Raw genomic sequence first — 18330 nt, 5'->3', positions numbered from 1 at the left:
AGTGCAGGGGTTGGTGTGTCTGCATGGGGCATTGCACTAATATGGATGTTTCTCTTTGTGTGTGCGCCCTTGCAGTGTTGTTTACCAGGATGGATTTTATGGTGCAGACATTTATGTAAGTATCCATTAATGTGCATGCCATCCTTGTTTCCTCCCGGAGTCATTCTTTTTACAAGTTTGCTGCGAATCTCTCTACTATGGGCCGTCCATTTCCTCTTCTGGTGTGTGGAAAGAGTCCAAAGGCTCACAGGGCAACAGGTCTTCTGCTCACGATAGCATCCCACGCTGTTCAGTGAGTGGAATTAACTCCTGGATTGACTGCAGAAAAAAACGCAAGCACCCTCCCCGCCAGAAGATGTCATTTCTCTCATGTCAAGTTAAGACACCCTCACCCCCCAGCAAAAAGAAATTCTGTCTAGAGTTTTCAGTATGGTCTATGTGTTTTCAGTATAATATTTAGAATAACAGCTGTAGTTACCAGCTGTGGAGGTTTAAAAGATATTTTCATGGCTGATGTTTTCAGTGTTTTCTTGTAAATATATTTAATTGTTTATCACAAAGCCCTAGAAAAATACCCCTCTCTCTCTTCTCCTCCCTCTCTCCTTTTCTCTCTCTCTCCCTCCCTCTCTCTCTCTCCTCCTTCTCCCTCTCCCTTTCTCCCCATAGATGATTTTAACAACAAATATCTCCTAACAAAATGTATGCCAATGTGAGCATTAAATCCTTATTTTATTCAACCCCTTATTTTTCCATTTCCCTAGAACAGTGACCTAACTTAGAATTGTTTGTTAAATGGTACCACTTTATCAAGCTGTTCACTTTTAGCCAAGGATAGGATATTTCTCATTATGGGGACCATAATTAGACTTATCTAAGTTGATCAAGAAGTAGTTATTCTCCCACATTATGATATTAGTGGCAACGTTATGAAAATGACTTGGAATAAACACAATTTAAAATAAATTGGCAGGATTGGGAGTTGTTTTCTAGATCATATACTTTTTTATTACAAGCGACCTCAAATAAATTCACTGGGATCATACTTGTTGTTTTATGGACTAGATAACAAAGAAAAACAAAATCATATTTCTGATCAAAGTGATGTCATTTACTAGAAAATGGGAAAGACACTGGTTATTTAATTTTCTTCCCATTGAATTTCAAATAATTACGATGTTGACACATAGTATTAATCTCCATCAGTGATGAACTTAGTTGGGTTCCATTATTATTGCATCAAGTACATTTATTATAATCTGTGGGTTAGCTTTTTTTCATAATAAAATGAGTGAACGACCTACATAGTCTTTACTCACCCAGTGAACAACCAATTTCCTTTTTTTGTGTAGCTCGAGTCACTCCTTCTCACGTCCTCTTTTTCCAAACTTTCAGTTTATACCCTTCTAAACAGAGGTGCAGGCTGGAGCTGAGAAGTTTTCAGCTCATTCATCCTCAGATACCCCGTGAACCAAAACATCAGTCTATTGTCTCCTCCAGTGCAGCCTCTGGATCAAGTGTGTTATGGAGGCACTATAGATGGCATAACTAATTTTAGAGATTTTTTTTTTTTAATTTGGGACATGGAGGTGAGTAGAGAAGGGATGGAGTAATTAGGAAAAAAGAAAATCCACCACAAAGTAAACTATCACCTTAACACCCACCCAAGGGAAAATGTGGATGTCACTAAGCCTAGCTAAAAACAAACATAATCTCAGCTATCATTTATTGAGTGTTCATGCCTCTGTGACATGACAATAATTTATTGAATTATTTGTAAAATGATAATAATTGAATTTTAATTTTTGCTGTCCTATGGAGATTTCAAATTGGCATCTTTTCTTGCCTCATAGATTTTTTTTTTAATAGCAGGAAGTAGAAACTGCCTGAAAGCTAAGGGTATAAGATTCTACAAATAAAGAAAAACAATGACTAGAGTGATCAAATATGTCTGGATTGGTTGGGACAAATGAAAACCCCCAAGAACAAGGCAAATGGAGACAGCGGAGGGACTCAAAAGAGAGCAAATACACCAACATCCACACTAAGATGGGAAGAGAAATTTCATTCAGGGAAGAAGGCTTTTGGTTCCTTTAGGAGGTTTTATTTCCCACAAATTTATCACCTGTGGGAAAAGCCCACCAGGCCCAGTGGGGCATCCCCTGCAGGAGTCTGGATGAGGTTTAGAAGAAGGGAGTTACTCAGTAGCTTTGAGTCCTGAATTTCCTGGTGTATAGGTTTAGAAAACTGTCCAAGAAAAAAAAAAGAAGAAGAAAGAAAAATTACATCATGTTCCTTCTGTTCATGTTATTATAAGGACAATAAGATTTTTAAAGGGGCAGTTTTTACATAGGCAGTTAGGTAATAGAAAAACTAACTGGAATATGAACTTTGAGGTGTCCTTTTTTAACCCAGCACATGAGTTAAAATGACCCTCTTTCCAAGAAGGTGGCTCAGACCTTGCAGGCCTTTTTTCAATTTTTTGCTCTGTTTAAGATGGCATTTTTGGAATATTGCTGCTGGGTGGTGCATGCATGTGGGGGACAGTGATGAACTAGATCACCTCCATTATGACAGCAAAACAAGGGCTCATGGGTGGGCTTCAGTTAATTTAAGGGTAAAAAAGCATATGAATATTTCCTGCACTCTAGAGTTTATGGAACAGGAGTCATCCTGGCTAGGTAGAAGTATATTGTAATCTTGAGTTGCTTTTGCAAGCTGTTATTCCCACCTCCCTTGAGATACTTGATGTTCTGATGTGTGGACACGTCCCCAGCACTCCATTTCATAAAGAAATGGGGATTAAAGAGGTTCACAGAAGAGCACGTGAGGCTCTATTTTATTTAAAGGAAGTTTCTACCTTGCTCCTTTAATCTCATTAGAAATAGTGCACAATAAATAGGTTTAAGGCCATCCTAAGGGGACCTAGGACATGCGTTAGACACATTAGTCCTCTAATAGGTTTAAACCAGTTATTTCTTGTGAATTTTATTGGGCAGAGGAGTAAGCGTCTAGTTTTGGTTACTTTTAAGAAGTCAAGGGGAGTCTACTCTCCAGTTCTTCTTACTCTGATTGCCCTTGGTCTTGACAATATATCAGAGCTACTCGACAACAAGGAGACAGACACCTACACCAAACGACTGCCCTTTTCTGTGCTCCCTACTTCCTCCCACCCGTTTTCCCCTTTGTTGCCCAGGGTCTTTCCATCCCTCCCACCTGATGTGGGAGCCTTCGGGCATTTCTGATTTGAATGACTGGCTGGATGCTTGCACCTGGCAGGCCACACCTTCCTATCTAGAATGAGCTCTTCCTTAACCTTTTCAGAGAAGAGAGGATTGAGGAGAGAGGAAGAGGAGATGATCAGAGATGCCCTGAAATTGCTAGAGGGAGGAGCCTTGTTAGGAAATGCCATGAGCCAGAAACTAAGGTGAAAACCAAGGAAGCTAGTTCAGGCCAAGAGCAAAGAATAAGCATCCTCTTAGGAAGGCCAACAATGCAGGGGAAATGCAGCCTTTCACTACCGTAGACATGCTCACGCCCAGTGTAGATGGGGAATGGAGGGGGTTTCTGTGTCAGAAAAAAGTAGGAAGCGTAATTACCTACATCACTTTTACCTGGGGACAGCCCTCTATACACACACACACACACACACACACACACACGTAGGTCAAAAGATATGAATTCAGCTTAAGTAACTAGCATATCAATCTGCTAGTTCAGTATTATTACTTAGTGGTGGACCTTTAAATAAATTCTTTTAAAGTAAAAAGTAGGTGAAGTTAAAGAAAAAAAATAATAGTAGAGGTGATACGTGGGTAGGACAAGCTGTTTGAAAAGTGAAGTAGAAAGATTACGTTCCCTGGAGTGTCAAAGCAATCCATTCTATTTAGGGGTGAAGCTAGGGATCTCATGAGGCCAGAATAGATCAGGGAGCTGAAAATAAGTGTTGATTTGCTGAGCTTGGCCAAGACCCTTATCGTGACCCACTCAAGGAGATATCAAAGGATATGGCTTTTGATGAAAAGATAACTATTGCAAATGGAAAGAAGGAAATGATAATAGAGCTATAAAAAAGAATTGATAAACTTTTAGTAGAAAGTGGGGACAGTGAGTTCTGGGCAATGGAAAGAAGGGACGAGAACTCAGGGAAAGATGGAGTGAGAGAGGAACTGATAGATGAGATAAATGTTAATCGTGTTCCCTTGAATTCAGGGAACCCTAAGCTTTCTAAGAGTCAGGGCAATCTTGAGCTGCACAGCGAATCCACCTCGATGAGAATGCAGTGCATTTTTACATCATTCCTAAATTCTGTCGTAACACGTTCCCAGTTGACATCATGGATAAATAGTTATTTCCGAATTCATGTCACTCTCCCATCCATGGATCTTAGAACAGAGGTGTCCTCATTTCACTGATACTTGAGTTCAGGAAAAAAGTGTCAGTAGCTTCAGGAACACGTAAAACTGGAAAGCAGAAATTCTCCAAATAAAAACCCTGTTGACTTATTCCAAAGACCCTGCTTTCAGTGTGAATCAGCTAAGGATAAACATCAGGCTGGTCAGTCACCACAGGGGAGGGGACAGCCCTTCAAGAAGTTAAACGTCTTGAGATTATCATGCCACGCGAAATAAGTCAGGCAGAAAAAAATCAATAACTATATGACTTCACATGTGGAAAGCAACAAGAAAAACAAGCAAAACTCATAGACACAAACAACAGTTAAGTGGTTACCAGGGGGTAAGGGGGAGGTAGAAGAGGGTGAAGGGGGTCAAATCCATGGTGATGAAAGGAGAACTGACTCTGGATGGTGAGCACACAATGCAACATACAGATGATATATTATAGAAATGTACACTTGAAACCTATGTAATTAACCAATGTCACCCCAATAAATTGAATTTAAAAAAAGCATCTCCCATGTGAGAGACAAGATGCTCAGCCCTCCCCTCCTCCATCGCCCTGGAATAGAGGAATCTCATTACCTGTTACCTCCACTTTCCTTTTTTCCAGAATAGAAAACTTTTTCTTTTTTTTAAACAAAAGCAGTGATATAATTTGTCCAGAAATCGTCACTGACGCACTGAGGTTTGAGCCCCTGTGATTTGGCTACAGAATAATGTACCAACAGAATAATGCCATTGCCCTCGTTAAACAAACTTTGAGAAAGGCGGTAAAAGAAGGAAAGAGGGACCGTGAGAAGTGAGAACATCATGGGGTGGGCAGGCCGCTGAGGAATAATATCTTTACTTGCAATGTGCAAATGAGCAATGGGAACTGGGTGGCGGGGGTGGCGAAGAGAGAAAGAGCTAGAACTTTTAGATTTTAACGTAAAGAGGAAGGTTATGTAAAACTAAATTGGAAAGGAAAGCCAGACTACATAAGGAAAATATATACACATATATATTTATTTACATCATATCATATCATATCTACATATATCTCTTAAAATGTTCACCTGGAGGTCTGCCCTGGAACTGGAAAATTTCACTTCACACCAGAACCACTCACAGGAACGGTTGGCCTCGCCCATAAATTGGTCTCAAAGCCACAAGTTGTCTCCATTGGTCTCTGGGTTCTGTTGAGATCTTGTTACTGTTGGACTTGAATGAAGCGATGACATGTTAATGACACCTATATTGACAGTAGCCTTTATAGACACCTGCGCACGCGCACGCGCACGCACGCACAATTTTTCTAGTCACATCTATTCAAAATAGCTTCGGTAGCTTCAATGTGCTTCATTAATTCTTGAAACACAAGTGTGCTCTATGTTGTTAGTTGAAGTTAAATTTAGGAAATACCGGTGTGTTGCTACAGTGACAGTTGCTACTCTACTGTCATCTTCAATAATTAGGCACCAATAATTAGGCCTCAATAATTAGGCCTCAATAATTAGGCACCAAGGTTAAGTCTTCAGGTATTCCAGAGAATTCCAATCATGAGCTCACGAAAGAAATTCGAAATACTTCCCTTGAACCATTGGTATATGCTTGGAAGGGTAAGAAGCCATGAAAGTATCTTTTTTTTCCTTCCTTAAAAAACAAAAACAGGTTCTCACACCGTGAGGGTGGTTTGATCCCGTCTCTACCTTCTTGACACTGCCAGTTACAGAGACTTACAACTAAGATGGTTTGGCGATGCCCGGTTCCTCCTTTGTTTCGGTGGGTCACTCTCAGGTCTTGGTGAAGAGAGGCAAACTTGTAAATGAATTGCTCTGGGATGTCTGTCTGACTTATGCATTTCCTTTTATTTATTTCATTTTTGCATTGAAAACATTACATTTCTGTTTCCTTATAGAGTAGTGTATCAAGAGCCTGTTTATGGCAATAAATTGCTACAGGTATGAAATCTGGACTGGTGGAAAAACTCATCACTCTGGTTGTGGGTTTGCTGTGAAATCCTACTAACAAGACTCTGCTGGGGAGGGAGAGGTTTTCTAACAGAACGAGGAAAGACTTAACTGAATTTTCCAGTTTTAATGCGAATCCTTCTAGGATAGATATGCTTATCGTCAAATTTCCCCTCTTTGCTAGATCTTGAGTGTATCAAAATGGGAGTCTGGCTTGACTCTAAATTTCTTGGCTTAAAATGTATCTGGACTCAATTAATACAATTCAGTGAAAAAAAAAAAAATTCTAGGGTTTCATTGAACCAGTTGTCTAAGAAAAAAATTTAGTAGGTTCCAGGAGTCAACTGGAACGGTTAAATAAAAAAATCTCTTACGCATCTAGCATTGAGGGTCAGCATAGCTAATATATATCTTTCCCTGGTGTCATTGTAGCTTCTCCTAAATTTATTTCACACAGATTGCTATCGCTTTCAAGTCTATTTTTCATTCCTGAAGTAACCCCCAAATGAACAAATTTGCAGAAGGACAAAGACCCACACATCCATTGGAGTGTAGCTGGCTGAGCCTCCAAATTTAGTCTATAACCAACATTAAAACTATCAAATAAAAATGAAAGAAGAATGTAAAACTAAGGACAATCAGTGGTGTTCTATTACATGGGGTTCCCTACAGCCTGCAATTACCATTTTTGTTGAGTATTAAGTCAATTAAAAAATACCTTTTTTACTGTGAAAATTAAGTTTTAATAAGAAATCTATTATGAAAAAGGCATCCTTGAACCTAGGAGAAGACAAAACAATTAAAATTCCTGAGCTGAACTTTTATTTTCACATTGCGAGAAAACTTGCCACAGTTCAAAAACAGCTGACTGCATAATGCAGATAAATTAGGGAGTAATGATTTATAGTTAAGTTTTTCATTTTGCAAATGTTCTCGTAAATGTTGTTTTCATAAATAAAGTGTTGAGTTAATTATATACACACCAATCCACCTGTTTGGCACAAAGTGGGATCCTTGGATAGTCTCAGAAAGGAGGAGATTTCTATCTGTGATTAAAACCATTACTACTTTTCTAAAGGGAGACACACACATACAGCCCTACCCACGCCCATGTCCCCACCGGCACACACACACACACGTTTCACCTCACTTCCTAAGTAATTCACCATTTGGATATTAGAACACCTTTTTCTGAAAGTATGCTCTAAAGTATTGCTTTAGGAAATTCCACAAATGGAATAACCATTCTATTTTGTTTTCATTTTGTTTAACTCTGCATTTCCCAAACCGATCTGGTCATGGAAACTTTTCTGTCACTGTCAGTATCCCACCAACCACACTTTTGAAAATGCTTTATTGGGGCATCGTTAGAGATCCTTAATTTCCCCCAACGGGCCTCCAGAGTCTCGCTAACAAAGGAAATGTTTCAGACCACGTGTGAGCCAGTATCTTTGATGGCCACATCTGGTGGTGGTGGCAGCGGTGGACCGGGCAATCCATAATGGCTGCTTAAAACTTGTATTTTCTATAAAGTCACATTCATATTTTGCTGCCCAGCATGTTAAAAAAAAAAAAAGAAAAAAGAGTATGTTTTATGAATAAGGACCAATATTGTACTTGACGCCCCTTTTCCTTTAGTTTGGAGGTGGGGGGAAAAAATCTATCAAGGACCAATTTTTGTCCAAAGAACTGGTGGGGGGCAGTTTCAACATGAACATGGTTTGGTGACAGCAAATGGAAGTAAGTGTTCCTTTTTCAGACATTACCACAGAACCTTGCAGAAGCTCTGGCTATGCTCCGTGAGCTGCAAAATATGGAGCAATAAAATTGATTACAGTTACCTGTTAGAAAGGCCAATTAAAGCCATTTGTATGTTTTTGATCATTTTGCTATGTATGCACACGTACACTGAGTTAATACACAACTCTGTTACACCCCTAATGTGGATTTCATACAGAAGAAAATTAGCAAAGGAAGACAATGCAATATATAGATGTGGAGCTTTCAGGCTACCTAATCCTTTTATTTTCGCAATTGTTACATATTTCAGAGATCGCATAGACCTGGACCCCAGTAGGGTAGCCAGCAACCCCATGTGGCTATTTACATTTAAATTCACATGAACTCAAACTCAATAAATTAAAACTTCAGTTTGTTGTATCCGCCACATTTCAAGTGTTCAATAGTCAGGACAAGTGGCTACCATATTGGACAGCGCAGACAGAAAACATTTCCCATCATCACCAAGAGGTCTACTGGATAGCAAGGACCAGTAGTCAAGGTCAAAATCTTTCCACTGGCTCCACAGACTTTAGAAACTATGACATTGACCCTTGAGTTGGGAATGCTTGTAAACAAATTCCTAATTAACAAAGATAAGTGTCAGGGCACAGACCATGTGTGCCTGTTTTGCATGGAAACACACCTATGTATTTGGTTCAATTAAATGGCTAAGTAATATGCAAATACGTAAAAGATGGGTCCTTCTCAAAGCTTCACAGAGGAGCCCATCTGTTATGCAGACGGAGCCCTACCGACCTGCAGTCAGTTCATTGTACTTAGCTTCTATTTGCATTGCTACAGTTCTTTCCATTAATCAAACTTGCTGCCTAATCCCACGGATGAAAACTACTGCCAAAGTGGGAGATGTGCAGAGTTCAAACAAAGAGAATTTGCAAGTGGGACATTGCTAGAAATTTTTGCTGGGACCAAATTCACAGTCACCCAAATCATGATTGATTGACATGGCACTTAATGCAAGTTTCTTGGCAATAACCTTGTTTTGTTTTGTTTTTTATTTTGGGAGTGAGAGAATCCTTTGTCTCTCTTTCTCTCCTCTCAAAGCTTTCAGATAGTTGCAGTTGATACCTCCTAGCATTCAGCTTGCCAATTCCGACCCCTTCCTACCTCATTAGGTTTACGATACATACCTGCAAAGCGGTGTCTTTCTGGAAAGCCAAGAACAAGCATATGAAAAGAATGGCTCCAGAAATCTGGTGACCTATTTTTCCCCTGAGCCCATCAGTCTGAATCTAAGTTTGGTGCTAATATGACAACTGCTTTGCTTTTGGAGCTCAGCACATTTGAGTTTCCCCTTTCCTAATGAGAGAACATGGTGTTTGGAACACCAGGTGGTGTCTGGCTAAGACCTCTTTTTTTTTTTTTTTTTTTTTTTTTTTAACTTTCACATTGTGTTTCAAAGAAGACTTCTTTTTTAACTGGCTCTAAATTATTGGTGATTATCTGTCAGCATGTCTTAGATGTGTCTTCCCCAGGACTAATCCAAAGAATGAACTTGTTTAAGGCTAAGCTAGCTTTTTAGAATTGCTATGGAAATGATAGCAAATTTACTCTGAAAGTTAGCTGTGGTTGGTAGATGGTAGAAATAAATTATTAAGACCAGTTCAATCTACATTTTAAAAGACACTTTTTGTAGCTACCCCGTTCCTCTATCTCCTGTCCTCCACTTGGTTTTTCCCTCTCGTATATGGAACCAAATGAAACAAACTCCATTCAGGACCCTACTCTTAGATACCGTTGGGCACATACGTGATTTTGCTGTTAGATAACCTCCAACGTGGTAGCCTGTCCTGAGTTGCCCCTTCTCAGTGGGGGTGAGACACTTTCCCCCAGAGGATTGTGGGACTGTGTACTGTAATTAGAGCCTGGATGGTCCCTGTGTTATCAGTAGAGACTGGATCCTGTTTGTTAATTGTGCTGAGATCCTTTGACAGTGGTTGATGTATTGCTGTGGTTGGGTGAGCAAGAAGCTGTTATTTTCACAGTTTGCTAATCAATGCTCCACTGAACACAATTCCTTTCGAATATGCCCATTTGCTTGTCCTCTGCTTAATTGAACAATTGCAATTACTGGTACATACAACTAAATGTTAATTATTTTTTCCAGATTTTTTTCTCTCTCATGCTTTGATGTACAAATTGGCATACTTTAGCATATTTTCCACACCAAACAAATTCCCCATCTGAATCAGCGTGATATCTTTAGCCAAAAGACAGAATTTGTAAGAAACATTTACCATTCCTTTTTTAAATAACTGTGTAACATATAAAAAGCCAAGGACAGTCTTTAATTGCTTTAGAGGGTAAACAACTATATATGCAAGAGATTACTAATAAACTTTCAGTCCAAGGGTCGTTTTTTAAAAATAAATATAAAAGACGAGAACATTAGGTCGACCTATATTGGATTTTTAAGGAAGTAATCAGGTTGTTTGAATAAAATGTAAGTTAATCGCTAGCAAATAAAGGTAAAGTATAACCAGTTATGAAAATCTGGAAAGTTCAGCAAAGTATCAAGAGTGTTTAAAGAATCCCCCATAATCCTCCCCACCCCAAGACAATCAATGTTAACACTTAGGTTCGTGTGTCGTTCAAAAGGTATCTGGGTTCTCCCTTGGGGATTTACTTACACCTGCTAACCTTTAACATCCAGGGGAGGGGGGACAGAATTCAACTCCCTATCTCTCAGGTGTGTTTTGTACTTCTACTTTGACACTAAGCTTCCATTAACTTCCACTTTAGATTAGTTGATTGGGGGAATTGCTGTTCTGGTGTGGTTTCACAATTGGTCATGTTTGAGTTGGGCTCCTTGGCATTCCTAAGTCCGGTTTTCTCCTTGTGTTGTAGGGTGGTTATGCTGCATACCGCTACGCCCAGCCCACCCCTGCCACTGCCGCTGCCTACAGTGACAGGTAAGGGTCTTCCTTCTGGTGTTTGATGGCTACTTGGAAATTAACTTAGCTGGTGGGAGTTGAGGTTTTTATCCAGTCTTGGTGCAAATGCATGACTGCTGGGTAGGCAGCTCCCAAAAAGTGAGTCCCCTGCTGAAGCTAAACACAGGCCCACGTAGAGAGAGGATGAACCGTTAAGCCTAGTTCATTCTAAACTCTCGCCCTCTCTGCTAAGACACCAAGAAAATGGTATGTTTGGTTCGTGTACCAATCTCTCTGAATTCCTGTGACAGCACACTTTGCATGTTCACTCCCTGTGCAACCTTCTCATGGTCTTCTCTGTAAGACCATGGTCTCATCTAACTCATAGGAAGACAACCAAAAGGTGACCCTGCAGGTTGACCTCGATTTCAAGCACCCCGTTTCCCTTTTTTACAACTTTTTACACCCAGTAACGCATGTTTTAAATCCAAAATAAAGAAATGGGGGAGGTGTATCTGGCACTCCTAAGGAGAGTCGGTCTTTTTTGCAATGTCCATTGTCCAATCGCACCTAGATAAGCCAACTTTCATTTGTAATGCACACCACAAGTTAAGACTGGCAGAGGAAGGAATAGAAGTGGGTTTAAGAAATGCAGAAGTCAGAATGGATGGCATGGTTCGGGGGTGGGAGAGCTTTATTACCAATTACCCAGGCTTAACAGCTGACTGGGTTCCTGAAATGGCAAGCCAGCCGTAGCTATTTTTGTGTAGGTGCCTTGCAACCAAGAAAGTGTGGGTTTCCATATTGAATGCAACTCGTTGGGTCTGTTTTCAGAGGACATAAATGTGAATGTTCAGATGTTCTGCATGCTCAGATGTCATTGAGGCGCTTATTTTGGGTAATGACTCCTTTAATTTAAAAATACGTTTCATGAATAAAGCAGTGATGGTAACAATTTGCATGTGTGGCTGAGGCATGCTGGGTGAGACAGGTAAGCAAGGCGATGTATTCGACCCCTGAATGGGAAGTGTCCGCAGCCACTGGTTCTCCTACCTGGCCTGTTGTGACTTAGTTCCTATCTCCGTTTGCTGTGGTACGCTTTCTCTGCAGTTCCATTCCATTTCTCACAAGATGTGTCGTTCGCTCCTTGTAGCTACAGAATTCTTCCGAGGTGTGATAAAGCAACATAAATTGCCAAACTCTAAAAGCTGCACTTTGAAAACCCCATGCATACACTTGTAAATAAATGGCTCTTTGGCAAGTTAGAGTTGAGATCTGCGTCTGGTTGTATGCAGGTATTAATCCTATATTCTTATAAACAGCCATAATGAGTTCTCAAGGCTAGCGGGAGCTTCCACAGAAATCCAAACAGTTGTCAAGATTCAGTTCCCAATCCATAAATTATCCAGTTGCCCAAGAATCAGTTGTCAAGATGCAAAATATGGTTTATGTAAGTTATCTTCAAGACACTTTGACATTGGATTAGGATAATAGAAAGGGTCAATAAGGCTAATAAAAATGTTGACGATCTTGAAATACTCAAGAGCATTCTACAAATGAAAAGGCTTAATGCTATTAAATTCTGCACACTGAGCATTCACAAAGTATCATTGTAATGTGGTTCATCTACAACCCTTAATTATTTTTATGAAAATATCTCTAGATGCTAAATTCTCAAACACGCACTTTGTATGTAATTATAATCATAGTAACTTTAGCCTGCTGTATAATTACAAGAATCTTCAACAGATTTATTTCTTTGGATTTTTATCGTGCTCTCAGTATAAGTGACTGTACCCCCAAGTTGAAAACAAGGTTAATTACAAAGATATAATTTAAATTGCTTTCTTCGATAAGACCAATCTAGACATTTGAAAAGATATATAAATAAGGTTTAACACTATTCTTAGATAGAATTACTTGAGAATCTGGCCAGCTCCATCTGCATTCATCTAAAAATTAAGTTAAAATGTTGCTGCATTTGTGGGCACCATATATGTAAATATATGTGTAAAATCTGTTATTTTAATGTTACTAAGATTCTCATTGGCAACATGTCCTACTGAAAAATTGCCCTCATTCTTGGATGGGTAAATCTTGAATAACTTTGCAATTCCCACTTGATTGTAATAGTTTCAGTTGAAGAAATCAACTAAATAGAGTCTTGTCCATGTAATTTGGCCTCTTGCTGTTCATTAAAGAAATTTGCATATTAGGTCTTTTTCGTTGCTGTGAAAATTGATTACTGTCCCTATTTAACTTAATTATAAGCAAGACACTTGCCACATATGGAAACAGTGCATTGAGGTAAATACAGTAATAGGTAAATTACCAGAAAACAATCTTTAAAAGGATATTTCTGGTTTGATTTATGAAGTGCATTTATGAAATGGTGGTCCTTCCTTTACTTTTAGTAAGCAGATCAACAGAAGGAAGACCCTTTTATAGAAGACACATATTTGGGGGAAAATGTAAAATTATCAAAATAGCTTTTGAATCTAGATTACAGACGCCAAGTATCTAGAATTTATCTTAGGGAAATTGTGAAAAATTTATATTTGCACGATCAGTGTAACGTTAGTAGTGATAGATTCTTAATTACTGTTATCTAGAAGACAGGCAGGATGACAAAAAGGAACAATTTGTTAAAGCTAACCCTCCAAAATAGGAAGTAAAATCAGCAGGAATTGAGAATGTTTTGGGAATGCCCACTTATTGTCACCTGGATCAAAAGAGAGACTACAACAAACTTTCCCTGTAATTATCCATCACTCTTCAGACATCTTGAAAGTGACAGAAATTTGGTGTCCCCAGTTGGTAGAATTTTACCTTTTATCAGCACAAATTAAGCCTTCATCAAATTAAAGACGCAGGAACCGTTGGAAAATATTGAACTCCAATGACCTCAGGACTGTCCAGAAGGTCATTGACAGCCACCTTGCAACTCCCTGCCCATCATCTTTTTGGTTAAATGCTGATTATCTTGGAGCACCCTGCGAGTTTCTGAATACTGACCTCCAGAACGAAGACCATGTGGTGTGGGCAGAGATTTCCCCAAGAGAAAAAGACCTGACTGGACTAGGTAATTTTATAGTCTCACTGACAAATGCAATGGCAGTAGGCAAACATCTTTCCTTGGCATTAGGAAACACTTGGTAAGCACTTGACCTCACCAAACCTTTATTTTTAATCTCACTTTGATTTATGGAAAACCAACTATCCAGACTCTCAAAGGAGATTGTTTTGTTGAGCTTGAACCAATCAAAGCATGGCGGTGAGGCCGATCGTCATCTGGTCATTGCATGCCACTTGGTGTTGGTGATGTGTCCATGATATGTTCTGGATTTGAAGGGTCCATCATTACATTAGCTCAGTGAATGGCTTGCTTGAATTAAGCCTGGGGGCAGGCTTCTCTTTATTGATTGGCTCTTGGTTTCTTTGCGTAGTATGACTTGGTTATTGTTGCATCTTTGAGCAGCCGGAACAGGAGGGGTGGGGGCCGATTCTCTAGTCAATGAATTATGCCCCACATATTCGGGGGAATACGGGTGATGTGTATATAGCCTGGATGAAAATGTTATCTCACCAGAAAGGCGGACATTTGTCATGCTTGTCCTGCTTGTTCCCATTCTAACCTCTAACAACCCATGCATGAGAACATCCCTCCACATTAGGACAGAAGGGACCTAGATACAGACCAGCTTGAGAAGAAAGTAATACAAGTGGTTCACTCGCCTATTTCGTAACGATCCCATTGCACTGATAGTTACCAGGGGCCATTTCTTCTTTCACATAAGACATGCATTTCCTTTCAAGCTCCCTGAAAGCCAGCAGCGTTTGACATATAATCGTAGCCCCACCACACAGGTGACCTAGACTGAGCAGGGGAGACAACACACAACAGGGCTTTGTTTGTTTTATATCCCTTTTTGTTTGTTTGTTTTTTGAGACCTTCAAGTTTCATTGGCAGTATTAGTCTGTACCATATGAAATTGCTATTTTTGTGTGACAAAAATGGTGAAATATTGGCACTTTTATAGAGCTCAACTTAATAGACACTCACTTAAAACGCCATAAAATCAATTATCTTGTTTTCTGCATTTGAAATATATATATGTATATTAATACGTATATATGTGTGTTGACATCCATACCTACATACATGTGCACAAGACACACACATACACACACATGTGCCTTAGGACCTCACAAAGGACTCCTTAGAGTATCTAGGTAAATACAAGGAAGCCAGGACTTGCCAAGTTCAGGCAGCCACAAGCCACGGGCCACAACAGCATTTCATTCTGAAACTCATCACCTATGCATGAAAGGTTCTGCTTCAGAGAGAAATAGACTAGTAGTTCTTTTTTAAAACCTCAATAAGGATAAGTAGGCATGTCTCTGGGGTCATGAGGAAGCTCATCTACTATTTCGAATTCTATAAGTGATAGAGATAGACAGATACGTATATACGTAGATGGGTGGGTGGATAAATGGGTGGGTGGATAGAATGGTAGATGACATATAAATAGATACATAGATATATAGGTGGTCAGGCGGATGAACAGAGAGAAAAGGGAGGGAGGGAGGGAGGGAGGGAAGGAAGGAAGGAAGGAAGGAAGGAAGGAAGGAAGGAAGGAAGGAAGGAAGGAAGGAAGGAAAGAGAGAAAGAGAGAGGAAGGAAGGAGAGAAAGATGGATAGCAAATGACCATCTCTCTACCTTCTTGTATTTCATCATAAGCTTTAACTACATGAAACAGGACTAAACCCTTATATACAGCCTTAACTCTAAACCGAGAAGTAAAGGGATTCAAGTTTATTTATTTGAGTGCAGGCTGCTCCCTCTCTATTTGAGGAGTTTTTACCTCCTGGACTCAGATTAAATAATAGAGAGATGCTGTCATTAAAATAAGGCTGATGGTTGCATTTAAAATGATAGACCGTTTTATGTGGAGTCCTTATCAAATGACATAGTCTAAAAATTAAGGGATTGTCAGCCTATAAAGTATATGAGCATTGTGAATGGAAATTTAATTTACCGTTTTACAGGGTTTTCTTCTTTTCTTTCTTGTAGGAAGATTAATTTTAAAAATATTGTTGTACTAGAGGGACTTAACGATTTTACTTTTTCTTATTATGGGGTAGACTGCAGAAAGCTTCATCTGTGGATAATGTGGCTCCCTTAATGAGAGCAGCAAATGCAAAGCAGACAAAGGAGAGAACTCTCATTGCCGCTTATGTAAACCAAGTTCCATAAGTGTTAATAGTGTTTCTGGTTAAAAAGCAGTAGCAAGCCCCTACACCTGTTCTACCTCCCAAGGCCAGATGCCTGCCTCTGATGACACATTTACTGGTTTACCAGGACATGAAAAGAACACTGACAATGTAATATGCTTGTCAACTCGTCTTGGGAATGGTCAGGCTTTATCCAGGCTTCTTTCTTATATGCTGTGCAAAATAGTTGTTCTTTTCTGAAATGACAACAACCGCAAATGGTAGCTTTCGTTTTTCTTGTTCAATTTAATTTTTAATGCTCTTACTTTTTAAGTTAAAAGTGGGCACTCTATGGTAACCTCTCTGTTATATTTCATTTACATTTTCAATCTTTGTTGTTTTTTTTTTGTTTTGTTTTGTTTTTTTTGGGGGGGTGGGGGCATCCACTGTTGAGAAAACAGAGTGAGAACAGTGTCAAACTTGGTGTTGCCAAGGATGGTATTCTCAGATGGACAGGGAACGGAGGGCTTAGTAAATGGAGGCTCGGAGAGGATAGAAGTGTATCTCTGGCCATCTTCTCAAGTGAGAAAAGGACCCAGGGCAAGAGGAAGCCATTTTTGGATTCAGATGCTAATCTGTTGAGTCAAAACATGGCAGCTCACAGCAGTGCCTATTCTGCACCTTATTTTGGTTGTGGTTTGTTGAAGTTGCTATTGATGTTAGTTTTCTTATCTTTTCTGCTATTTTCACTCATCCTGATGAGCTCACCTGTGTCCTGCGATTTTAAAAATGATGTTCTGTCAACTTGTAAGAGGAAGTATCAGAAATGAGTCGGCAATGTCTTTGTTTCTATCCTTCTGTAGCCCATTGCCTAGAAAAAGATTCTAGACAGCTGGAGGGGAACTAGAAAGAAACACGAATTGCCTGTGAGCTCCCCATTACAAGATGAGAATAAATTTCCTTAATAAAACCTGCAATATATATGGCAGTGCTCCTTCTGTTAATGTCCATTAGATGGAAATAGGGAGCTTTAGTATTTGCACTGTTGATTAAGACTTTTTAAAATAGAAGAGCCAAACTTTGATTTCAATTATCTCTTTGTGATAATAATAATTGTGATAATAACAATAATTATGATAATAGCAATAATAACAATGCCTCTTTGTGGAGTTCTTACTCTGGAGTTACTCTGTGATGGGCACTGTTCTAAGTGCTTTTGAAATACTGTATCATTGAGCTGACCCACCAATCCTATAAGATTGATGTTGTCACCTCCTTTTTTTATTGTCACCTCCGTTTTACAGATGGAGTCGGCAAGCTTGGAAACGTTGAACAAGTTGCCCAGCTCAGCTTGAAAGCTTAACTCAATGCCCTTAATCACTAGAGCCTATTGCATCTTAAGGGAGTGACCTTGAGAAGTAATTTCTTGGCACCCCACTGCCTTATCTGTTGCGGGTATATTAACTCCACCTTAGAGAGTGGTTTGGAAGGTTTGAGACGGTGTCTGTGAAAGACCCAGCACAGAAAGGGCAAGACATAAAATGTTCTTGTTTTTATATTCATATATTCCCAATAAGGTAGTCAATTAAGAGCTTTAAATATGGAAAGAAAGAATGAGCTTTGAGGAAACCAAAACTATCTAGGTTATTTCAATTCCACCTTAAGCTCTGAAACTCAAGGTGTTGAATCTGTTGTTTCTTTAGCACTTTCTGTAATCTTTCAAAGAGTTCAGGTAGAATAGTGCCAACCTACTCAACTGCGTGTGGTGAAGTGGGCAGGGTAGTTGGCAGGATTCTATGCAAACCTAATCTTTTTTAATCCGCTGAGTTTAATCCAGGAATAATTATGTTTGTTTTCTTTTGCTCTGTTTATTTATTTTTTTATAGAAAAACTTGGGAGCAGGGCTACCTAAGCTTTTCAATGTATCAATCTTCCAAAGTTTGGATTTTGATAATGTCAGGTTTTCTGAACGTGAGCAGGCTTGCGTTATCTTTCCTGACACTTTGTTTTCTTTCACCATGTAGATTTCTATTTTGAGGTTAATTATTTTGGTAGTATCTCTTGTGTGTCAGGTACTATGTAAACCATGGGATCAT

At 39.3% G+C, this 18330-nt stretch overlaps 1 protein-coding gene across 48 annotated transcripts in view; it reads left to right on the top strand.

Moving 5' to 3' along the window:
* Positions 1 to 18330, top strand: part of RBFOX1 (RNA binding fox-1 homolog 1) — a 2003336-nt gene that overhangs the window by 1955298 nt on the left and 29708 nt on the right. For 24 of the 48 annotated variants that reach the window (XM_074323048.2, XM_074323047.2, XM_074323037.2 and 21 more), the window contains 2 exons: positions 76 to 115; positions 10994 to 11058. In XM_074323048.2, coding sequence (XP_074179149.2) covers positions 76 to 115; positions 10994 to 11058 — 105 coding nt within the window. Of the gene's footprint in view, positions 1 to 75; positions 116 to 6294; positions 6338 to 10993; positions 11059 to 18330 lie in introns of all 48 variants that reach the window. The other 24 variants (XM_074323035.2, XM_074323033.2, XM_074323030.2 and 21 more) reach the window with 3 other exon arrangements.

The sequence above is a fragment of the Rhinolophus sinicus genome, chromosome 10 (genome assembly GCF_057876585.1).
Source record: "Rhinolophus sinicus isolate RSI-liver-muscle chromosome 10, RSI-T2T, whole genome shotgun sequence".
Lineage (NCBI taxonomy): Eukaryota > Metazoa > Chordata > Mammalia > Chiroptera > Rhinolophidae > Rhinolophus > Rhinolophus sinicus.
The sequence above is the reverse complement of the archived record's forward strand: the minus strand, read 5'-3'. Positions and strand labels throughout refer to the sequence as shown.